The sequence below is a fragment of the Schistocerca cancellata genome, chromosome 1, assembly GCF_023864275.1.
Source record: "Schistocerca cancellata isolate TAMUIC-IGC-003103 chromosome 1, iqSchCanc2.1, whole genome shotgun sequence".
NCBI lineage: Eukaryota > Metazoa > Arthropoda > Insecta > Orthoptera > Acrididae > Schistocerca > Schistocerca cancellata.
The window spans coordinates 1,252,115,567-1,252,141,801 of NC_064626.1; the positions used below are offsets into that span (position 1 = coordinate 1,252,115,567).

General features: G+C 45.7%; 1 protein-coding gene across 1 annotated transcript in view; it reads left to right on the forward strand.

The window, feature by feature from the left end:
• The window catches only part of LOC126094923 (Down syndrome cell adhesion molecule-like protein Dscam2), an 873,814-nt gene that overhangs the window by 533,523 nt on the left and 314,056 nt on the right, over positions 1-26,235 (forward strand). The window contains exons 8-9 of the mRNA XM_049909573.1: positions 5,588-5,789; positions 23,029-23,260. Coding sequence (XP_049765530.1) covers positions 5,588-5,789; positions 23,029-23,260 — 434 coding nt within the window. The remainder of the gene's footprint in view (positions 1-5,587; positions 5,790-23,028; positions 23,261-26,235) is intronic.

A 26,235-nucleotide genomic window follows, 5' to 3' on the forward strand; every position in this document is an offset into this window, starting at 1 on the left:
CTGCGGTCCGGTCCCAGGTCGACGGGCACGTGCACCTTCCGCCGACCACTGGCGACAACCTCGATGTACTGTGGAGACCTCACGCCCCACGTGTTGAGCAATTCGGCGGTACGTCCACCCGGCCTCCCGCATGCCCACTATACGCCCTCGCTCAAAGTCCGTCAACTGCACATACGGTTCACGTCCACGCTGTCGCGGCATGCTACCAGTGTTAAAGACTGCGATGGAGCTCCGTATGCCACGGCAAACTGGCTGACACTGACGGCGGCGGTGCACAAATGCTGCGCAGCTAGCGCCATTCGACGGCCAACACCGCGGTTCCTGGTGTGTCCGCTGTGCCGTGCGTGTGATCATTGCTTGTACAGCCCTCTCGCAGTGTCCAGAGCAAGTATGGTGGGTCTGACACACCGGTGTCAATGTGTTCTTTTTTCCATTTCCAGGAGTGTATAATTACCATTCTTGGCGTTACAGCAGGTTTAAATGGTAGTGCTACCAAGTTTATCATCATTTTGTCTCATCCGTTTGGTGATCAGTTGCCTGTCTTTTTAAATTAAACTCTCCTATTCCATTGCTGTTTTACAGCGTGTTTGTTAATTTTTTTATAATTGCCGTTCTTGACTTTAAAGGCCTTCAGCCTTGAATGTGGTTACTTGCCTTAAACTTCTAATTGGGATCACACTGGCTTGTTTTTAAAACATTATTTGCTCTTTCTGTATTTTATGCTCCTTTGGTAAATTGTAACGCACTGAAAGCACTAGTATTTACACAGTTGTTTATTCTTTCACTAATAAAGTGTGATATCTTTATTTATTGCTGAGTCTGGAATTACCGTTTTAAAATAAATGTGTGTAATTGCAAAAGGGAACCAATAGTAACTGATTACGACCTCGTCCACAATCGTAACCGAATCATGCCTTCCTTGGCTACCAGATTTCACTGCCATTAACACCCAAACCTTAACGGATGCGTCTGGAGTGGTGGCGTGGTCGAGAAGCTTAGACTTCCGATGAGTGGAGTCTCTCTGAGTTCAGCGATGAACCGTGGTTCATCACTGCCCCAGAAGATCATCGTAGCCGAGTACGGCGGTGACTTGGGAAGAGATACTATTCTTACAATGTTTTTGAGAGGCACAGCGTTGTTTCATGGCGAGGGGAGCCATTCAGCGTGTCTTCAGGTCACGGTTGGCAGTGACTGAGGGAACTCTGAGGGCACAATTGTAAATCACCGATATCCTGCGTCTTCGTGTATTGCCTGTCATGTGCCGCTATCGTGGTACCACTTCTCAACAGCACTATGATCGTCCATACATGGTACTTCCTTCTGTGAACGGTCTGCGTGATATTGATATACCTTCATGTGCAGCAAGATCCCCAAATGTGCTGGACAACGTCGAATGTCAGCTCCCTCCAAGAGCCAGCACCCAGGGTATCAGTGACTAGTTACAAAAGCTATGGGCCAGATCGCATCAGTAGATGATGCAATGGCCTCATGACACCTTTCCTAACCGAACCAGTACATGTCTGCAGACCAGAGGGGTGCAGTGTCATGATGACAAGTTCTTTGTAAATGTGTCTAGATTTTGTAATCAATGTGATACCATCACACATCCTCAGATCTTTGAATTCCATTTGTTGTAGTATCTTCAAATATTTTCTGATCTCAAAAATAATGAGCTTTCTATAACTGAATGACCTCTTCCATGGAAACCAACATGAATCCTGAAAACTTCGATTATGTGAAACCCAAATCATATTTTTCTCACACCACATCCCGAAAGCCATGGATCGAGGTAGTCAAGTGGATGCAGTATCCCTCGATTCCTGAAAAGCATTTGACTCAGTACTCTTATTATCAAAAGTACACTCGACTTGGGTATAAAGCGAAATTGTAACTGAATTTAGTGGTTATTGGTAGGGAAGATACACCACGTTATCTTGGATGGAGAGCCATCGACAGGTGTAGAAACAACTTCCGGTGTACCACAAGGAAGCGTGGTGACTCTTGCAGTTCATTTTGTACGAGGCGTGTTTTTTAAGTAAATACCGTTTTGAAATTAAAAAAAGACGTGCTAAGATATCTCAATAATTTTATTTTTACATGAAAGGCTGTACCTTAATCTACTTTTCTATTGAGGCTCTTGTCATAACGTTGTACCAGTTTTTGAGTACCCTCCGCATAGAAGTCTGCCGCCTGACTTGTTAACCACTGCATCACCACTGTTTTGACTTCGTCATCTTCTTGAAGACGCTGACCGCCCAGGTGTTTCTTCAAGTGCAGGAACAGATGGTAGTCACTGGGCGCAAGATCGGGGTTGTACGGAGGATGATCTAGAGTTTTCCACATCGAAAAAATATGATGAAATCTTTGGTCTGATACGCCATATGCGGACGGGCATTGTCTTGCAGCAAAACGATGCCCTTGCTCAACTTCCATAGACAGTTGCTTTGATTCTAGTGTGACGTAGGCCACCCATGTTTCATCGCCCGTAACAATTTGTCTTAATAAATCATCACCGTCGTTGTGGTACCGCTCAAGGAAAGTCAATGCACTGTCTAAACGTTTGGTTTTGTGCACATCCGTCAACATTTTCGGTACCCAACGTGCGCACAATTTTCGGTAATTCAAGTGCTCGGTCACAATGCCATACAAAACACTACGGGAAACATTAGGAAATTCATCCTGCAAGGAGGAAATCGTAAAGCGTCTATTTTCTCTCACCTTATTGTCCACTTCCTGCACCAAACTTTCATTAACGACCGAAGGACGCCCACTCCGTTGTTCACCATGCGCATTTGTGCGGCCGTCTTCAAATGCTCTCACCCACTTTCTTACCATTCCATAACTCATAATGTTTTCTCCGTAAACTGCACTGATCTCACGATGAATATCGACCGCTTTTAGGCCTTTAGCACTAAGAAATCTTATAACAGCCCGTACTTCACAGTCGGCGGGACTCACGATTATCGGAGGCGTCTTAAACACTCAGTACACAACGTAAACAAGGTATAATCTGATTGTAATGCCGCCAGTGCGTAGATTAAGGTACAGGCTTTCATGTGAAAATAAAATTATTGAGATATCTTAGCACGTCTTTTTTTAATTTCAAAACGGTACTTACTTAAAAAACACGCCTCGTATATTAAACCTGTTGCGGACGTTAATAATAGTATCCTCTGATTTTTCACAATGGTGCAGTTATTTATAATAACGTACAGTCAGAAAGAAGCTGTACAAATATCAGTCAGACACTGATAAGTTTTCAAAGTGGAGCGTAGAGTGGTAACTTGCTTCAAATGTTCGAACGATAAAATTGTGCGGTGCAGAAAACCAAAAAACCTAGTATCCTGTGCCTATAAAATCAGCGAATCGCAAATGGAATCTGTAAACTCGTGCAAATACGCGCGTGTAACACTTTGTTGGGACATGAAATGGAACAGTCACATTGGATCAGTCGTGGATGAAGGAGGTGGCAGACTTCCGTTTGTTGGTACTCATAGCGTTTACATCCGACCAGAATTTGTTTGGGTTTTGTGAAAGATATTTCGAAAATATTCAGGCTTCGCGCACTGCTATCTAGACAATCACCTGCGTTTAATTGAGCGTTTATCTATAGTCCTATGTTCTTTTTATCCCTATTACACAGTAGCCTCCGTTTCTTTAGAAGTTTCTTTACAGTGACTGTACTCCTGGCATGAACTGTTCTACTGGGTACATATCTATCCGGTGCAGGATTATTTAAGATGTACGAAGAAGGAGAGCACGAATGGGGACAGGTTAGTTTACTACGAGGGAGAGTGTCATGGAGATTCTGAAATGGTAGGCACTTGAAGACAGACGCAAACTATTCCGAGAAAGCCTAATTACAAAGTTGCAATAACTGGCGTTAAGTGCTTATTCTAGGGATACGCTGCAACGCCCTAACTGTCGGTCCCGCAGGTATCGCGAGGACGAGATTAGATTAATTACAGCTCGCACTGTGGCATTTCAACAGCAGTTATTTCCGCGTTCCGTACATGAATGGAAGGGGGAAAAAGTCCTAATAATTGGTATAATTAGAAGTACCCTCTCCCATGTGCTTCACCCTAGTTTGCATAGCACGGATGTAGATGTTGATATAGACGTAGAGTGTGTAGATGTAAGATTGGGCGTGTGTGTTGGGTAAGTTCAGTAGGTTGCCAACATTATGTGGTTGCTACGAAGTTTGTGAGAAGTTTAGGATGCAGATGTACTGTGAAGGTGTTCAGGGAGTGAAATTTTGTGTTGTCTAAGAAGCATTTATAGTGAATTGCTGAATTAACCCTTTCGTGGGCAAAATTATTGAGCAGTTTTTTCTAATGAATGGAGAGCAGATAGTAGTTAACAGATAGGTATATTTATCATACAGAATATCAAATTTGCTCCAGTTGTGAAAGTAAGGTCACACAACAAGGTGGGAAGTATTCTTCCCACTGCCCTTCCTTGGAGTTAAATGACAAAAACATCTTTTTCAATATATGTCATATTTATTTTATAAATTTACTTTTCTTGTTACAATGATTATTCACAATTACTTGCCATGAAATTTTCTGAAACATGGGTCTATGCAAAGTGGTATTTGACAATATGTACAAACGCAGTGAATGCTCTTTTCCGCAGCTTTGGTACTACAATGACGGCACGTCCAGTAGGTTTCTCCTAAACTGGGTTGATGCTCTCCTACAGCCACAGGACGAAAATCTTCTGGTAATTTACACCTTTTTGCCAGAAAGACAGGTTTTTGTCCACGCCTTTTTTGGGATGAGAAGCCAGCGATCAATTGTCTGGCTAGATGGATCCTGTATGTGAGCTGATCATGCTGTCCACTTTCTCTTTTACTTATTTTCTACAGGATAAAACTGTTCACTGCTGCAATGTCCACCAGGAAATAAAATATTCTGTGCCACCATTTTACAGAACATCTGCCAATAGCATACCTTTCTCGTAATTGATCAATCTTATCGACACCACCCATTATTTTGGTGTATTCTGCCACAACTTCAGGACAAGAAATCTCTGTACTAGTACCATCCTTGTTTTTCCTTTTCACTGTGGTTGTTTCTCATGGGTCATGAATTGAAGACAGGAAAGTGACTGGACGGTTATCCATCCAGTTTACTGCAGAAATGGCTCCTTTTGTTTCTAATTGGAATTCCCCTCGTTCCAATTTTACATTTTCCTTCATAAATTTGGGTAAATCTAAAATATTTACTTTATACTATAGCTGTGAGGAAAAAATCACAAAATGTCACGCGAACAGCACTGAAAGGCTCCTCTACAGAGCAACACTCAGCTATACAATGCCTCTGCGCGAAGGTACAGCAAAAACGGCGGGAACTTCCGACTGGAACTAGTAGCCTATACTGTTCTCTACGTAGTAGCACCATACAGAGGTGGGAACTGTGAATCCCACAGGACTAGGAGCGAGTTCATTGTAGTGGGAAACATGTTTCCCACGGCTCACGAGAGGGTTAAATTCGGAATTGATATGGCTAAAATACCAGACTGTTTTAGACATCGGAGGACACCCTAGTAAACTCTGCGACGATCTTGTGTCTTCCATACATTGCAGGTGGTGGCGAGAGTCCGGAACACCTGTGGGCTCGTCAGGACGTGTGTGGGCGTCTCAGGAGGCGCTGCACATCCGCGGGGCGCGGCCCGAGGACGCCGGCAGCTGGGAGTGCCGAGTCAACAACGCTTTCGGGGAGCAGCGGGTGCACGCCTCGCTGCAGGTCACAGCGCCGCTGCAAGTACACGTCACGCCGCACCTGCTGGTACGTCATCTCTAGGCGCCAAATACACTGGTGCGCAAAACTTAAGGACGAAAGTAACGTTCACAAGATGTCACTGCAAAGAAACGTAGCTTCATGAAACTTGGATCATACATAGTAAGAACTGCTATAGTATTGTACAGAAAGTAACTGAAAGAAATGCACAATTAAACGGATATGACTCATTTTAGGGTGGTACGACGTGAAACGGGCCGACTTGGAGCAGGAGAGGCACCAAAGGACATTTTAATTTGCACTGTCTGTACTTTTACAAATAAATTCACATAATTAATCTGCCAGGAAGTTTCATATCAGCGCACACTCCGCTGCAGAGTGAAAATTTCATTCTGGAAACATCTCCCAGGCTGTGGCTAGCCATGTCTCCGCAATATCCTTTCTTTCAGGAGTGCTAGTTCTGCAAGGTTCGCAGAAGAGCTTCTGTAAAGTTTGGAAGGTAGGAGACGAGATACTGGCAGAAGTAAGGCTGTGAGTACAACACGTGAGTCGTGCTTCGGTAGCTCAGTTGGTAGAGCACTTGCCCGCGAAAGGCAAATGTCCCGAGTTCGAGTCTCGGTCGGGCACACAGTTTTAATCTGCAAGGAAGTTTCAAATTCACAAAACTTTGTCAGCACGACCAGGAAGGATTCAGGACTCACACTCATAGCAGAGGAAGCTCAAAACCATAACAAAACAAATTTTTTTTACATGTGAAATTTCATCGTTTTTTCACTTGGTATTGGCTGCATTTGTTGCTGTAGGTACACTTTTCTTCATAAGTAAGAGAGATTCTTCGATGAATTTTGCACAGCATACAAACCATAGTTACAGGTGTGAATGTATGCTTTCCCGGCGTATACAGCTGGCGAAGAGTTCTCGGGCTTCCAGCCGGGTGGCGGTGTCTTCAAACTGCGACGTTTCGACGAGTGACATACTCGTCATCTTCTGGCGAAGTGCGGTTTCCAAAATGGAATGTCTCATGCGTCTAGCTCCAACTACCATTCTGCGTCTGTTAATTCCCGTCGTGTGGGCGTAATCGCTTCGGCAACGTTTTCACATGAATCACATGAGTGCAAATGACAGCTCAGTCAATACTAGGTTTGTCCGGAAAATACGTATAAAAGTTGAATAATAACTTTATTTTACAATTATTCGGGTATTACAATATGGTCTCCTTCAAAGTACTCGCCCTGAGACGCGATACACTTCTGCCAAAGCCGTTTCCACTGTTGATAACATTGCTGAAAGTCTTCAGTTGTGATGTTGTTCAGTTGCCGTGTCGTTTCCTCCTTGATGGCTTCCACATCTCCCAAGTGCCGCCCCCGAAGCACCATTTTGCATTTCGGGAATATAAAGAAGTCACACGGGGCTAAATCGGGTGAATAAGGCGGGTGGTCTAACATGGTGATTGAGCTTCGGGCCAAAAACTCGCGCACAACGAACTACGTGTGAACGAGTGCATTGTCGTGATGAAGGATCCACCTGCCCCCTTTTGCCAACTCCGGTCGAACTCGGGCCACAAGAGCTCTTAGACGTGTCAGAACGTCAACGTAAAAATTTCCGTTCACTCTCTGGCCGGGAGGGACAAATTCCTTGTGAAAAACGCCCCTAGAATCAAAGAAAACAATCAACATTGTCTTCACATTGGACCTTGATTTTCGCGACTTTTTTGTTCTCGGTTCTCCTGCTAGTTTTCATTCCTTGCGTTGAGATTTGAGCTCCACATCGAATTCGCAAAACCAGGACTCGTCTCCAGTGATGACTCGGTTGAGAAAGTCCCCTCGTTCCTCTGCTTCCAACCAATCCTCACAGCACTCAACCCTCTTTGCTTTCTGTTCTGGCGTCAAGAGCTTCGGTACGATTTTCGCACACAATTTCTTCATTTCAAGTTTTTGTGTCAGGATTTCGTGAACGATTGTTTTGGGGATTGACAGCTCGTCATCAATCATTCTGACTGCCAATCTACGGTCTTTAAGAACACAAGCCCGAATTCTTTCAACATTTGCATTGGAACTCGATGTCGACGGGCGTCCTGGGCGAAGGTCATCGTTCACTTCTTCTCGGCCATCCCGGAACCTTTTTAACCACTTGTTCACAGTTGGTTCCTTCAGAGAATTGTCTCCGTAAACCTGTTTCAACGGTCGCAGGTTCGAATCCTGCCTCGGGCATGGATGTGTGTGATGTCCTTAGGTTAGTTAGGTTTAAGTAGTTCTAAGTTCTAGGGGACTGATGACCACAGATGTTAAGTCCCATAGTGCTCAGAGCCATTTGAACTATTTGAAACCTGTTTCAAACACTCAAAAATCTCACGGTCATTCTTGCCTAGCTTTGCAAGAAACTTGATGTTGACGCGCTGTTCCTCAATCAGAGAGAGCTCCATGCCGACGGCAGGTGAAAAAGGGTAACTGTCAACAAGCTGCCGCACACTCCCACCTTCACGCAGAGTGCTCTGACTCGAACTGAGCGTTCATGGGATTGATTACAGCAGTAGTCCCACCTGGCGGTGACTGCAACTTGTAACATAAAGACATTATTCAACCTGTATACGTATTTTCCGGACAAACCTCGTACACTGCCCTTTTATACCTTCTGTACGCGGTACCACCGCCATCTGTGTATGTGGTTATCGGGTCGCACCGTATAAGAACTTCCGTGATATATAAAGTGCTCTCAATATTATATGTTATAATAATGCTACCCCAGACCCAAGGATTTTTCGTGTGAAGCAGGTACTTCAAGCCAACGTCTCGCCGTAGCAAGAGCCGTTAAAGTGATTCATGTTTTTATACGTCGTCAGTCGAAGTCGACGAGAAATATTCCGTTCGGCTTACAGCCCTTCAGGCAATAAATTACACCCATTCCGGTACTTTAACGCTCTTGCTAAGATTCATGCTGCTCTGGAATAAGCAGTATTTTTTCAGTATGAAAATTATTACCTCCCGTAAACATTGACGGGTTGGATATCCATTTCTATTCATGGTATTACGACACGCGCACGGAATGCCGAGATTTACGACCTATCTGCGTGAAGATTACACATGTATCATCTCAAAGTTTATCGGCAATAGCTATTGATTCCACTCTCAGCAAAGAAGTTTCTAAACACTTTCTTGGAAATGCACTATTAATTGGCTGCATGACTTACATCTGCAGTTAACCTATTATAGCCAAAATTATTATATTCTTTCATAAACAGGTAATACTTACTTGGTTTAGAATAATATATTAACATAGTAAGACATTGTATATATGTAACTCTGAATATTTTCATTACAGAAGTGAATTAGGAGTAAGCTACGGTCCACTTTTGGAACACTAATCACAAATGGCACTGTATGGCTGGCCTCACCTAGGGAATGCAATTTCTTGTTTATCTTGTCTCACAAGTTTGTGTTTTACTTTATGTGACATAATAGCAGCAAATCTGGGTATTCAAGTGGATCAATATGAATTATTGTTTGAGTAAGGTTAGTTTCCTCTTCCTAAATCACCACTATCTCTTCTGCTGTTATGAAGTATAATGAACAAGAGAACGAATAAGAAATAATCCAACTACACGGCGTCACTGTTCGAAAATTGGAACATTATAGAAGCCCTGAACAAATACTGTATTTTGCTTTTACTGCTGTTCTGGAAATTATACCAAATACAAAACTAGAAACTTCAAAGTGAGAAACTCAACGTAACTTGCAAACATCTGATATTTCGATTGTTTGTTGCAATCTCATCCTTTCTGCTGACTCATTTTCTCAGCAAACTGTTACATGTACTTTTAAAATTACGTTGTTGTGCTGAATTCAACTTCTGTTAGTACAAAGAATCTCTGAAATTTTTTTTAAAAGTGTTGCCAGCAGTTTTACGAATATTTCACTTTTGGTGCAATGAGCACTAATGCATCAATTGTCCCTAATGGTAAATTTCTTGTAAACTGAATTTTAACTGTCAGGTTCGTAAAACATTTTCAGTGTGGTATCTAAGGACCACGTACCAAATATTATTAAAATAACCTTGACCATGTACCACAGAAAGGACAGACATTCTGCAGACGAAAATTCCTATTCATTTTCTTTTGTTTAGCAAACGGTTTAGTTAATATTTAACGTCGAAGTTTTTTTTCTTTGTAGGAAAAATTTATAGAAACTGGCTGTGGACGGAACAGACAGCTGCATTCAGGCGTTTGAAGAGACACGAGAGAAGCTCACATCTAAGTCAAAGTATAGCAGTACCAGCCAAGCCCACGGAAGTACAGTCAAGGCTGATAAGACCCAAGCGACACAAACCGCCGCTTGGCGTGCCAAAGTAAAAGGGACGGAAGCGAAAACTTCCACGATGAAAGTATGCAAGTGAAATGGGGAAGAGGGATGACATGAATGATGAGTCGCTTGTGTGGAAAAATGTTCTCGAAACGGCCATGAATACAGTGCCTCGAAAGTTACGGATCCCCTATTGCTTCGATACGGCTGAAACTTTTCACGTATATTTTGACCGACCTGCTTTATTTAGACGAAACAGTTTCATGATATCTTAACAACTGCATAATTTTACCTAAGAACTGGTTGGATTTTTTCCTTCAGTCCACACAACGTAACTTCCTTGCACGTCATCTCCTTTCGGTACAAAACTTTTCGTCACCTAATTTCTAGTTCACACCTGCCTACATCTCGTAATCGGCGAGAGAAACTGATATTTAACATGTATTCATACCTAGAAAACGTCAGCGAATGGTCCTGGATTCGAATCCCGATAAGTATTTAACATCTTTAGTGTTCATCACGCCTAGTCAACGACGACTATCGTACTGTCTGCGTGTCCGGTCAGGCGCGAAAGCTCTGCTTAGTTCTCACTGGCTACAGGCGGTGGGTCCGGAACAAAATTGTTCGACACGTCATGTAAAGTTGGAACATGCGCACAGCTAGATGGCCATGATTACATTAAACGCGCATTTAATGTCACTTTATGCTATATAACAAGGGTGGTAGGTGACTTTAGTGCTGCACATACATAGTTCAATGTGTCCTCATGGGTACAGCGAAATTACTAGTGATAGGCTGTTGATGTTGAGCTTTCCATAGAACGCTTGACACTGTTAACTATGGCCTATCTAATTGATTAGTTCATTAAGCAGTTCGTGCAAAATCACCCGCCAAGCTATCGACGATTAACAGGTGATCAGAAAATCTTTTAGAGAGCAAGAATACTTATATGGAAATTCATAAAACTACATAAACAGCAAAAACGCTGCACCACACCTGAGATCACACCTTACCACCCCTAACACGGTGTAGGAAACCCGCTGGCGCTCAAAACAGCTTTCAGTTGTGTCGGAATGGATAAATGCAGGCCCAGCATAGTTTTCAAGGGAATCTTATATCATTCTTCCTGGAAAATAGTGCCAATTTCAGATATCAAAGATGGAGCTGGATAGTGATCAGCACCCTTCTTTCCAAAACAGACCACAAAGACTCAATAACATTTAGATCCTGTCTCATCATCATTCTCACAAGAAAGCAGTCCTAGACGATGAAGTTCTGTCAGCTGGGGCATGTCCTCTTGGAGCACAGAATCACCATTGGGGAACAATCATTTTACCACACGAGATGGACCTCATCAACCCCGATGATCACATATTCCGGTAACATGACTTTGCAGAGAGACCGTGGTACCAATGGAATACCACGATATGGTAACCAAAATCATCACGGAATCCCCGTCAAGTTTCACTCTTGGGACGTAAATTCGACCAGATGTTGGAAACAGTGAGAAACTAGACTCATCAGATCGAATGACATTCTTACACTGCTTCATAGTTCTTGTTTTACGACTTCAGCGCCACCCTCTCATGTTACGGGCATTTGCATCACTGCTAAATGGTTTTGGAATTCCAACTCGCCCTGCAATTCGCTTCTTATGGACCTCCCTTCGCGTTGTTCTGGTGTGAACAGGGTTCGCGAGTAAAAATTCAAATGTGTATGAAATCGTATGGGACTTAACTGCTAAGGTCATCAGTATCTAAGCTTACACACTACTTAACGTAAATTATTCTGAGGACAAACACACACACCCATGCCCAAAGGAGGACTCTAACCTCCGCCGGGACCAGCCTCACAGTCCATGACTGCAGTGCCACCGACCACTCGGCTAATCCCGCGCGGCTTTCGAGAGGAAGACATCCAGTTCTGCAGTGACTTTTGCAGCTGTCTTCCTCACACAGTTCGTCGTCGCAGTTCTCTTCGATGACCGTCGCCACCACTCAACACACACTTTCGTCCGCGCTGTGACTTAGCGGATGCTGATTTTCCGCTTTCCAGAACGTGTTTTAGATCTACGTCACAATGCCCCCTGAAGCGCCAAACACTTCGGTTCCCTCGGTTACGGAAGCACCCACCATGCGAACACCAACAAACTATCTGTCCACGTCCGAATTAACTTGGCTCCGACGTAATGCAGTCACATCCACACACAACACTGTTCCGACCACGGGTGGCTCTTGGGCAAGTAAAACAGACCAATCTGGAGTCTCTGCCAGCACCCCCATTTATGTTCAAGTATACATTTGTCACGGTGTTTCCATATTTTTGTTCAACCCCTGTACTTTCATTTCATTTTGGTGGACCTGATATTCTTTCCAACTTAACTATTCACAAAAAATTTAATGTTTACTAAGGACTACTGGAATTGGAAAAAAGCAGGAAAGAAAGCACGTGCTGACAGATGCGAAAATTTCCGAACCATCAGTTTAATAAGTTCAAAATGGTTCAAATGCCTCTGAGCACTATGGGACTTAACATCTGAGGTCATGAGTCCCCTAGAACTTAGAACTACTTAAACCTAACTAACCTAAGTACATCACACACATCCATGCCCGAGGCAGGATTCGAACCTGCAACCGTAGCGGTCGCGCGGCTCCAGACTGAAGCGCCTAGAACGGCTGGGCCACACTGGCCGGCGTTTAATAAGTCACAGCTGCAAAATACTAACACGAATTCCTTACAGACGAATGGACAAACTGGTAGAAGCCGGCCTTAGGGAAGCTCAGTTTGGATTCCGTAGAAATGTTGGAACACGTGAGTCAATACTGACCCTACGATTTATCTTGGAAGATAGATTAAGGAAAGGCAAACCTACGTCTCTAGCATTTGCACACTTAGAGAAAACTTTTGACAATGTTGACTGGAATACTCTCTTTCAAATTCTGAAGGTGGCAGGGGTCAAATACAGGGAGCGAAAAGCTATCTACAATTTGTACAGAAACCAGATGGCAGTTACAAAAGTCGAGGGGCATGAAAGGGAAGGGAGTGAGATAGGGTTGTAGCCTATCCCCGATGTTATTCAATCTGTATATTGAGCAAGCAGGAAAGGAAAGAAAAGAAAAATTTGGAGTAGGAATTAAAATACATGGAGAAGAAATAAAAACTTTGAGGTTCGCCGATGACATTGTAATTCTGTCAGAGACAGCAAAGGACCTGGAAGAGCAGTTGAACGAAATGGACAGTGTCTTGAAAGGAGGGTATAAGATGAACATCAACAAAAGCAAAACGAGGATAATGGAATGTTGTCGAATTAAATCGGGTGCTGCTGAGGGAATTAGATTAGGAAATGAGACACTTAAAGTAGTAGATGAGTTTCGCTATTCGGGGAGCAAATTAGCTGATGATGGTCGAAGTAGAGACGATATAAAATGTAGACTGGCAATGGCAAGAAAAACATTTCTGAACAAAAAAATTTCTTAACATCGAGTACAGATTTAAGTGTCAAGGTGTCGTTTCTGAAACCATTTGTATTGACTGTAGCCAAGTATGGAAGTGAAACATGGATGATAGATAATTTAGACAAGAGGAGAATAGAAGCATTCGAAATGTGGTGCTACAGGAGAATGCCGAAGGTTAGATGGTTAGATCACATAAGTAACGAGGAGGTTCTGAATAGAATTGGGAAGAAGAGAAATTAGTTGTACAACTTGACTAGAAGAAGGGATCGGTTGGTAGGACCTGTTCTGAGGCATCGAGGAATCACCAATTTAGTATTGGAGGGCAGCGTGGAAGGTAACAATCGTAGAGGGAGACCAAGAGATGAATACACTAAGCAGATTCAAAAGGATGTAGGATGAAGTAGGTACTGGGAGATGAAGAAGCTTGCACAGGATAGAGTAGCATGGAGAGCGGCATCAAACTGTCTTTGGACTGAAGACCACAACAACAACAAGAACTACTGAATGACTTTTGTGACACAGTTACAAGTATTTGTTGTCTCCGATACTCATGAGAGTGGTGCATTTTTCAGTCGTAATAAATTCGAATTTCGCAGGTTCGAATCCTGCCTCGGCCATGGATGTGTGTGATGTCCTTAGGTTAGTTAGGTTTAATTCGTTCTAAGTTCTAGGGGACTGATGACCACAGATGTTAAGTCCCATAGTGCTCAGAGCCATTTGAACCATATTTTTAAATTCGAATTTACAAGTGTTAATATTGTATTAAATTTGAAATTACAAGCGTTAAGGACTGTCTCATCTCTATTACCGTGTTTCCTGATACTTGCAATGCCGTGGTGTTAATTTACACCTGCATTCATTGCCACCCAACACCAGTGCTCTCTCGTTGTTACTATTGATAACTACACTCCTGGAAATGGAAAAAAGAACACATTGACACCGGTGTGTCAGACCCACCATACTTGCTCCGGACACTGCGAGAGGGCTGTACAAGCAATGATCACACGCACGGCACAGCGGACACACCAGGAACCGCGGTGTTGGCCGTCGAGTGGCGCTAGCTGCGCAGCATTTGTGCACCGCCGCCGTCAGTGTCAGCCAGTTTGCCGTGGTATACGGAGCTCCATCGCAGTCTTTAACACTGGTAGCATGCCGCGACAGCGTGGGCGTGAACCGCATGTGCAGTTGACGGACTTTGAGCGAGGGCGTATAGTGGGCATGTGGGAGGCCGGGTGGACGTACCGCCGAATTGCTCAACACGTGGGGCGGGAGATCTCCACAGTACATCGATGTTGTCGCCAGTGGTCGGCGGAAGGTGCACGTGCCCGTCGACCTGGGACCGGACCGCAGCGACGCACGGATGCACGCCAAGACCGTAGGATCCTACGCAGTGCCGTAGGGGACCGCACCGCCACTTCCCAGCAAATTAGGGACACTGTTGCTCCTGGGGTATCGGCGAGGACCATTCGCAACCGTCTCCATGAAGCTGGGCTACGGTCCCGCACACCGTTAGGCCGTCTTCCGCTCACGCCCCAACATCGTGCAGCCCGCCTCCAGTGGTGTCGCGACAGGCGTGAATGGAGGGACGAATGGAGACGTGTCGTCTTCAGCGATGAGAGTCGCTTCTGCCTTGGTGCCAATGATGGTCGTATGCGTGTTTGGCGCCGTGCAGGTGAGCGCCACAATCAGGACTGCATACGACCGAGGCACACAGGGCCAACACCCGGCATCATGGTGTGGGGAGCGATCTCCTACACTGGCCGTAACCACTGGTGATCGTCGAGGGGACACTGAATAGTGCACGGTACATCCAAACCGTCATCGAACCCATCGTTCTACCATTCCTAGACCGGCAAGGGAACTTGCTGTTCCAACAGGACAATGCACGTCCGCATGTATCCCGTGCCACCCAACGTGCTCTAGAAGGTGTAAGTCAACTACCCTGGCCAGCAAGATCTCCGGATCTGTCCCCCATTGAGCATGTTTGGGACTGGATGAAGCGTCGTCTCACGCGGTCTGCACGTCCAGCACGAACGCTGGTCCAACTGAGGCGCCAGGTGGAAATGGCATGGCAAGCCGTTCCACAGGGCTACATCCAGCATCACTACGATCGTCTCCATGGGAGAATAGCAGCCTGCATTGCTGCGAAAGGTGGATATACACTGTACTAGTGCCGACATTGTGCATGCTCTGTTGCCTGTGTCTATGTGCCTGTGGTTCTGTCAGTGTGATCATGTGATGTATCTGACCCCAGGAATGTGTCAATAAAGTTTCCCCTTCCTGGGACAATGAATTCACGGTGTTCTTATTTCAATTTCCAGGAGTGTATTTTGCATGGTCAGACATCTGTAAAGAGATTAGATGACCTACAGGGAAGTTACGTTACGCGGGTTGCAATTGACGTGAAACGCTATTCAGGTCATTCACAAATTTTTGAACATGAAACTACGTTATTTGATTTTATACACACGTCAAAACGTAATGAAGTTCGCATTCCTATCGACTTGATTTTATGGTGAAAAGTTGCTACGTTGGTCTACATATATATTAACTTACTTAAAAAAAGAGTGTTAATTAAAAAAGAGAAGAGAGACTCCATAAGTCGCATGGCTTCAGAACAAATACAAAAGAAAGCAATTAAAACTTCAGTGTTGCATGGAATCGACAATCTTAAAAATATGTCAAACTGCTGACTCTTATCCTGAGATCATACTCAACATTTTATACTCCTGTATTTATTTACTGTGCAAAGTGGCATGTAATACACTTTGCCACATAGGTAGGAAGTGAGAAACTGTGTCACAACTTTAGATGGTATATTTACTTAAGCAAGTTAAGAGTCTAGCAAAGAAGTACAAAAATTTCTCAGTATTGCAAGTAGAATATTCGTGTTACTGTTCACTCTATCAAACTCCTGTGTTAAGCGAAATGAACACTTGCACATCATTCATGTTAACAGGGAATGGAAATCTCGTACAACCTTTCTGTGAGTCAAGATCTGAACTGTTTTCACGAAAGTTTGGTTGTAAATTGAGAAAATAATGTAGAGGATGTCAAGAAACTTTAGTTTATGCTTACATTGTCGTTTTCATAGATACAACCAAACTCTCCAAAAATCAAGGACTGGCGTTGTTTGGATAATATCGTTCCCATATTTCTAATTTCGTTATCATAGGTTTATTTTCCTCTTCCATTTCAAAGCTATTGTCCCCCTGCTCTCAAATCATCATTTTATACCAATGTAAGAAAACAGAACGAATTATTAGACGATACATAACATTGTAGGTCCCAACGGTTACACTACTTTCTTCATGGAAAATTAAAAGGCCCTGAGTGCAATGGATGCCGCGATTTCACTTATTCACCAAATACAGATGTGGAAGGCAATGGTAGTTCCAAGTACTAATTGAATCACTTGTGGAGATTCGTGGCCACTGTTGAGACGTGTGTATTTGTACATCAATTTAGGTGTTCGTTCATCTGAAATCCTTATAAAATGTTCGTGCCATTTCTTTCTGTACGCTTCGTTTTTCTGAAGTACACTTTTGACGTCCAATTCATTTCAACTGCTCTACGAAAAATGTTATCTGGCTGTCGTAGTTAATTTGTACTTTTTTTATTGATCCAGTCTTGGTTTCAGCATCCTTGCCTCTTGCAATTTCAAATAGATCCCAACCGATCTTTCTATCTCTTCTTAGAAAGCCCACCATTTACTTTCCATTGAGGTGCACATTTATATATTAATGTAGGTATTCGTTCATCTGAAATCCTTATACAGTGTTCATGCCATTTCTTCCGGTACGCTGTCATTTTCTGAAGTACATTTTTGCTGCCAAGTTCATGTATTCAAATTATTCTGATGACCTGTAAAATAAAGTGATCTGCGTAATGTTTATGGCACTATCTAGTCTTAGCAATTTCGAACGTGTACACAAATTCCACACTGCGCAAAACAACTAAAGGGTTGAACCCGTGTAATTACGTCCCATTGCGGCACCGACGTTTGAAACGTGGCTCAAAAGTGTCTACAACCTTCCTCTTGTTATGATGGAAAAGTTCGTTGCCTGCGACGTCACACTTGGGTTCGGAGGCGCTTCGAATAGCAAAGTGTCGACACGTGGGAAAAGAGGATCAGTGCTCGGAAGTTCACGTCAGGTGTAAGGTGGGTCCGTGACGTCACAGTGGCACCAGATCTCATTACAATTCTGCTCAACGCCACCGTGCACGTGTCACGTGATGGGAAGGCCGTCATACACCTCTTACGCAGCTTTTATTCCTTCGTCTCACACCTCAGCGACAAAGGTCAGAACCAAGACGCTCAGTGTTGAAGTCACGATGTTTCCTTATGGGTGGCCGAGGAAAACATTCTAAAAACACCGCCGCTCAATATTGACACGACGCTCTAATGGAATTGTTCCTTACCAACCGTGGAAGGATACATCCAGCCGACAGTACGGCATTAAGGAGAGAAGGCACAAACTCAGGCTGAAGAAGGACATGAAAGGAAATACGCTCTGTCCTTCCAAAACAACCACACAGATTACAGCCATTTTCTGAAAATGTGCCGGTGTTCTGATGCTCTACATCTACATGACTATCTGTAAATCAGTATCTGGCAAGGTTTACCGGTTTCCCGACCGTCCCACTCTTGAACAAGTGGGGAAAGTGAACACTTCAATCTTTCAATCTTTGTGTACTAGCTGATTTCTTTTATTTTATTACGACGGTCAATTCTCCGTACGTATGTGGGAATGAACAAAATACACTCCTGGAAATTGAAATAAGAACACCGTGAATTCATTGTCCCAGGAAGGGGAAACTTTATTGACACATTCCTGGGGTCAGATACATCACATGATCACACTGACAGAACCACAGGCACATAGACACAGGCAACAGAGCATGCACAATGTCGGCACTAGTACAGTGTATATCCACCTTTCGCAGCAATGCAGGCTGCTATTCTCCCATGGAGACGATCGTAGAGATGCTGGATGTAGTCCTGTGGAACGGCTTGCCATGCCATTTCCACCTGGCGCCTCAGTTGGACCAGCGTTCGTGCTGGACGTGCAGACCGCGTGAGACGACGCTTCATCCAGTCCCAAACATGCTCAATGGGGGACAGATCCGGAGATCTTGCTGGCCAGGGTAGTTGACTTACACCTTCTAGAGCACGTTGGGTGGCACGGGATACATGCGGACGTGCATTGTCCTGTTGGAACAGCAAGTTCCCTTGCCGGTCTAGGAATGGTAGAACGATGGGTTCGATGACGGTTTGGATGTACCGTGCACTATTCAGTGTCCCCTCGACGATCACCAGTGATGTACGGCCAGTGTAGGAGATCGCTCCCCACACCATGATGCCGGGTGTTGGCCCTGTGTGCCTCGGTCGTATGCAGTCCTGATTGTGGCGCTCACCTGCACGGCGCCAAACACGCATACGACCATCATTGGCACCAAGGCAGAAGCGACTCTCATCGCTGAAGACGACACGTCTCCATTCGTCCCTCCATTCACGCCTGTCGCGACACCACTGGAGGCGGGCTGCACGATGTTGGGGCGTGAGCGGAAGACGGCCTAACGGTGTGCGGGACCGTAGCCCAGCTTCATGTAGACGGTTGCGAATGGTCCTCGCCGATACCCCAGGAGCAACAGTGTCCCTAATTTGCTGGGAAGTGGCGGTGCGGTCCCCTACGGCACTGCGTAGGATCCTACGGTCTTGGCGTGCATCCGTGCGTCGCTGCGGTCCGGTCCCAGGTCGACGGGCACGTGCACCTTCCGCCGACCACTGGCGATAACATCGGTGTACTGTGGAGACCTCACGCCCCACGTGTTGAGCAATTCGGCGGTACGTCCACCCGGCCTCCCGCATGCCCACTATACGCCCTCGCTCAAAGTCCGTCAACTGCACATACGGTTCACGTCCACGCTGTCGCGGCATGCAACCAGTGTTAAAGACTGCGATGGAGCTCCGTATGCCACGGCAAACTGGCTGACACTGACGGCGGCGGTGCACAAATGCTGCGCAGCTAGCGCCATTCGACGGCCAACACCGCGGTTCCTGGTGTGTCCGCTGTGCCGTGCGTGTGATCATTGCTTGTACAGCCCTCTCGCAGTGTCCGGAGCAAGTATGGTGGGTCTGACACACCGGTGTCAATGTGTTCTTTTTCCATTTCCAGGAGTGTATTTCATAATGTTCGAGAGGAGTGTATGTTCTAAAGCGCACGAAAACCTGACTGAGGATGGTCGGCCGGAGGCCTTGATACCTGCCTTCCCGAATATGAGCCAAGCGTCTCACCACTCCGGAACCTCGCTCGGTTTGTCACAGTCCACTACGCAGCATAATGTCGTTACACAGAGCTACAGCCCTCGGTCTTAGTTTACTGAAGCAGCAGCTTGTGGCATAGTCCATGCACTACAGCGTCTCTCATTTACTACTATTTGCAACAGACAGCGCATTACCACCAAACCAGACAGATCACTGCCTTCAGTCTGCTGATTCAGCCCCTAGTACTTTACTGTTGTACCCTACTTAGAAAATTAAGTTTAGTGACAATAACTTTTCCGTAAATGAGGGAGTGATCGAATGGAAAATTTTGAAATATTTTTAGTAGTTGACAGCCCCAAAGATTACAAATATTTGTGAAAAATCATGTTGCGCATCGACAGCTGCAGAAACAAAATACTCGTATGTTACCGTTACGAGTTTCAAGTTTTTACAAATCGTCGAGCATTTAGTTACAAACGTAAACGGACTGTTGTGGAAATACGAAAACATAAGTAGTACTACCCTATAAGATAAAGTATTTACTCTTTTTTTTATTTACAGCGACTGTGAGGATATATACTGTATGTTTCGTGCCACTCTACACAACGTCAAATATACACTACTGGCCATTAAATTTTCTACACCACGAAGATGACGTGATACAGACGCGAAAGTTAACCGACAGGAGGAAGATGCTGTGATATGCGAATGATAAGCTTTTCAGAGCATTCACACAAGGTTGGCGCCGGTGGCGACACCTACAACGTGCTGACATGAGGAAGATTTCCAACCGATTTCTCATACAAAAACAGCAGTTGACCGGCGTTGCCTGGTGGATCGTTGTTGTGATGCCTCGTGTAAGGATGAGAAATGCGTACCATCACGTTTCCGACTTTGATAAAGGTCGGATTGTAGCCTATCACGATTGCGTTTTATCGTATCACAACATTGCTTCTCGCGTTGGTCGAGATCCAATGACTGTTAGCAGAATATGGAATGGATGGGTTCAGGAGGGTAATACGGAACGCCTTGCTGGATCCCAACGGCCTCGTATCACTAGCAGTCGAGATGACATCTTATCCGCATGGCTGTAACGGATCGTGCAGCCAAGTCTCGATCCCTGAGTCAACAGATGGGGACGTTTGCAAGACAACAACCATCTGCACGAACAGTTCGACGACGTTTGCAGCAGCATGGACTATCAGCTCGGAGACCATGGTTGCGGTTATCCTTGACGCTCCATCACAGACAGGGGCGCCTGGGATAGTGTGCTCAATGACAAACCTGGGTGCACGAATGGCAAAACGTCATTTTTTTAAGGATGAATCGAGGTTCTGTTTACAGCATCATGATGTTCTCATCCGTGTTTGGCGACATCGCGGTGAACGCACATTGGAAGCGTGTATTCGTCATCGCCATACTGACGTATCACTTGGCGTGATGGTATGGGGTGCCATTGGTTACACGTCTCGGTCACTTCTTGTTTGCATTGACTGCACTTTTAACAGTGGACGTTACATTTCAGAAGTATTACGACCCGTGGCTCAAATGGCTCTGAGCAGTATAGGACTTAAATTCTGAGGTGATCAGTCCCCTAGAACTTAGAACTACTTAAACCTAACGAACCTAAGGACATGACACACATGCATGCCCGAGGCTGGATTCGAAGCTGCGACCGTAGCGGTTGCGCGGTTGCAGACTGTAGCGCCTAGAACCGCTCGGCTACCCCGGCCGCCTTACGACCCGTGGCTCTACCCTTCAGTCGATCCCTGCGAAACCCTATATTTCAGCAGGATAATGCACGACCGCATGTTTAGGGTCCTGTACGGGCCTTTCTGGATACAGAAAATGTTCGACTGCTGCCGTGGCCAGCACATTCTGCAGATGTCTCACCAACTGAAAACGTCTGGTCAATGGTGGCCGAGCAACTGGCTCGTCACAATACGCCATTCACTACTCTTGACGAACTGTGGTATCGTGTTGAAGCTGGATGGGCTTCTGTACCTATACACGCCATCCAAGCTCTGTTTGACTCAATACCCAGGCGTATCAAGGCAGTTATTACGGCGAGAGGTGTTTGTTCTGGGTACTGATTTCTCAGGATCTATGCACCCAAATAGTGTGAAAATGTAATCACATGTCAGTTCTAGTATAATATATTTGTCCAATGAATACCCATTTATCATCTGCATTTCTTCTTGGTGTATCAATTTTAATTACCAGTAGTGTATTAAGTACAGGGTTATTACAAATGATTGAAGCGATTTCACAGCTCTACAATAACTTTATTAATTGAGATATTTTCACAATGCTTTGCACACACATACAAAAACTCAAAAAGTTTTTTTAGGCATTCACAAATGTTCGATATGTGCCTCTTTAGTGATTCGGCAGACATCAAGCCGATAATCAAGTTCCTCCCACACTCGGCGCAGCATGTCCCCATCAATGAGTTCGAAAGCATCGTTGTTGCGAGCTCGCAGTTCTGGCACGTTTCTTGGTAGAGGAGGTTTAAACACTGAATCTTTCACATAACCCCACAGAAAGAAATCGCATGGGGTTAAGTCGGGAGAGCGTGGAGGCCATGACATGAATTGCTGATCGTGATCTCCACCACGACCGATCCATCGGTTTTCCAGTCTCCTGTTTAAGAAATGCCAACATCATGATGGAAGTGCGGTGGGGCACCATCCTGTTGAAAGATGAAGTCGGCGCTGTCGGTCTCCAGTTCTGGCATGAGCCAATTTTCCGCGGGCTACGCGTGAAACTTGCCCGCACGCGTTCAACCGTTTCTTCGCTCACTGCAGGCCGACCCGTTGATTTCCCCTTACAGAGGCATCCAGAAGCTTTAAACTGCGCATACCATCGCCGAATGGAGTTAGCAGTTGGTGGATCTTTGTTGAACTTCGTCCTGAAGTGTCGTTGCACTGTTATGACTGACTGATGTGAGTGCATTTCAAGCACGACATACGCTTTCTCGGCTCCTGTCGCCATTTTGTCTCACTGCGCTCTCGAGCGCTCTGGCGGCAGAAACCTGAAGTGCGGCTTCAGCCGAACAAAACTTTATGAGTGTTTATACGTATCTGTAGTGTGTCGTGACCATATGTCAATGAATGGAGCTACAGTGAATTTATGAAATCGCTTCAATCATTTGTAATAGCCCTGTATAGCTCCGAATAAACGTAAATTGACAAAATTGGAGCCGCCACGGTCTTTTCGTGTAGTTTCAGCAGCCTTGTCAGCCCAACCGGGTACGCTTGTGCCGGCAGGTGGTGAACTCTGGCGAGCCGGCGACGTTCAACTGCTCGGTGTCGGGCTCCCCCGTGGCCGGCGTGGAGTGGCTGCACAACGCGGAGCCGCTGGCCGCCGGCCGCGCGCGCCTTTTGTCGCCGCTGGTTCTGCACGTCGCCGCTGCGACACGCGCCCACCGCGGCGTCTACCAGTGCGTCGCCAGGGGGGACGGGGACAGCGCGCAGGCCGGCGCCGAGCTGCGGCTCGGAGGTCAGTGCGCGGCGCCGTACTCGGGATCCGTACACCACGAGCTAGGCTGACACCTGTGACGCGCCGCCCTGCCAGCAGTGAAGAGAGCGTTTTAGACGGCTTTTCGATTTAAAAGCTTATAACACAGCGTCTGAGGTTTATTATTTAACTGTACAAAAATTTACTATGCAATTTAATGAACTGGTGGGATTAAAATACGAAAAGAATTGATATCAGAAATGCGTTCCTTACAGTTGATTAACATTGCTACATACAGTGTAACCTCCCAAGAAAAATGCTAAAGAAAATATTTTAAATTTCAATGGACATAGTGCCAAGTGTAACCTCCCCAAAAAAAATGAAACTCAATTTAATAAGAAATGAAATCTCATTGACAATGAAAACGCAAATAGACCGAAATGTCGATCTTTAGGCCCTGATTAAACTCAAATTCTTACCTCAGTAATACTGCATCTGCTCTTATTTTTCGCCATAGCTTGGACGAAATGCATCGCAAATACACTCCTGGAAATTAAAATAAGAACACCGTGAATTCATTGTCCCAGGAAGGGGAAACTTTATTGACACATTCCTGGGGTCAGATACATCACATGATCACACTGACAGAACCACAGGTACATAGACACAGGCAACAGAGCATGCACAATGTCGGCACTAGTACAGTGTATATCCACCTTTCGCAGCAATGCAGGCTGCTATTCTCCCATGGAGACGATCGTAGAGATGCTGGATGTACTCCTGTGGAACGGCTTGCCATGCCATTTCCACCTGGCGCCTTAGTTGGACCAGCGTTCGTGCTGGACGTGCAGACCGCGTGAGACGACGCTTCATCCAGTCCCAAACATGCTCAATGGGGGACAGATCCGGAGATCTTGCTGGCCACGGTAGTTGACTTACACCTTCTACAGCACGTTGGGTGGCACGGGATACGTGCGGACGTGCATTGTCCTGTTGGAACAGCAAGTTCCCTTGCCGGTCTAGGAATGGTAGAACGATGGGTTCGATGACGGTTTGGATGTACCGTGCACTATTCAGTGTCCCCTCGACGACCACCAGTGGTGTACGGCCAGTGTAGGAGATCGCTCCCCACACCATGATGCCGGGTGTTGGCCCTGTGTGCCTCGGTCGTATGCAATCCTGATTGTGGCGCTCACCTGCACGGTGCCAAACACGCATACGACCATCATTGGCACCAAGGCAGAAGCGACTCTCATCGCTGAAGACGACACGTCTCCATTCGTCCCTCCATTCACGCCTGTCGCGACACCACTGGAGGCGGGCTGCACGATGTTGGGGCGTGAGCGGAAGACGGCCTAACGGTGTGCGGGACCGTAGCCCAGCTTCATGGAGACGGTTGCGAATGGTCCTCGCCGATACCCCAGGAGCAACAGTGTCCCTAATTTGCTGGGAAGTGGCGGTGCGGTCCCCTACGGCACTGCGTAGGATCCTACGGTCTTGGCGTGCATCCGTGCGTCGCTGCGGTCCGGTCCCAGATCGACGGGCACGTGCACCTTCCGCCGACCACTGGCGACAACATCGATGTACTGTGGAGACCTCACGCCCCACGTGTTGAGCAATTCGGCGGTACGTCCACCCGGCCTCCCGCATGCCCACTATACGCCCTCGCTCAAAGTCCGTCAACTGCACATACGGTTCACGTCCACGCTGTCGCGGCATGCTACCAGTGTTACAGACTGCGATGGAGCTCCGTATGCCACGGCAAACTGGCTGACACTGACGGCGGCGGTGCACAAATGCTGCGCAGCTAGCGCCATTCGACGGCCAACACCGCGGTTCCTGGTGTGTCCGCTGTGCCGTGCGTGTGATCATTGCTTGTACAGCCCTCTCGCAGTGTCCGGAGCAAGTATGGTGGTTCTGACACACCGGTGTCAATGTGTTCTTTTTTCCATTTCCAGGAATATATATATATATATATATATATATATATATATATATATATATATATATATATATATATATATATAAGGAAATGCAAGGGAAATATTATTTCAAAAAAACATTCTTTGTTAAAAATGGTTGGTTTAAAAACAAAATTATTATCGGGGCAATTCTTGAGCAAATTAGTTACAGTTAATTTACATTACATTATCAGATGTGCGCAAAGCTGCTTCATTACCTTATTTAACAATATACCTCGTCCTGAATCTCGACCAGAGTCCCATGTCGGCGCCCGCCGACTCCTCACACACAACTGCTAACTCGCAACTGTAACTACTGTCTCCCCACATGCAACTGCACTGAACTCTCGCGCGCTATTACTCTCTCGCAACTGAGCTGACTACATGCTCTCTGGTCAGAGATTCTATGGCTCGCCATCGCTGCCTATGAAACGTACGTGTTTCAACAGGGTGTACATAAAGTCATGGACCACTCTCAATTACTTATTTCACAAGAATCAAACATTGTACAGATATCATTCATATGTCTTTTTGAAGAGAAACCCTGGAAGTTTTTTTTTTCGTGTATACAGCCACACCGTAGTTTGGTAATTTGCCGTTAGTCAGCTGCCGCATCGACAGATCAGCCGAGCTAGAGAAGGGGACAGCTGTTCCATGAAATGGCCTCCCCGATCATCAGATCTCACTCTGTGTGACTTTTTTCTGTGGGGACACATTAAGCAGGCCGCGGTGGTCGAGCGGTTCTAGGCGCTTCAGTCCGGAACCGCGTGACTGCTATTGTCGCAGGATCGAATCCTACCTCGGGCATGGATGTGTGTGATGTCCTTAGGTTAGTTAGGTTTAAGTAGTTCTAAGTTCTAGGGGACTGATGACCTCAGATGTTAAGTTCCATGGTGGTCAGAGTCATTTGAACCATTTTTTTTTGGAAACATTAAAGGTCTTATGAAAGTACCGCCTCTACCGCGTGACGTAGCAGAACTCCGGGAGAGAATACGGGAGGCGACTGCCACAGTCGACGATGCAATGCTGGGACGGGTATAGCAAGAATTCGATTAC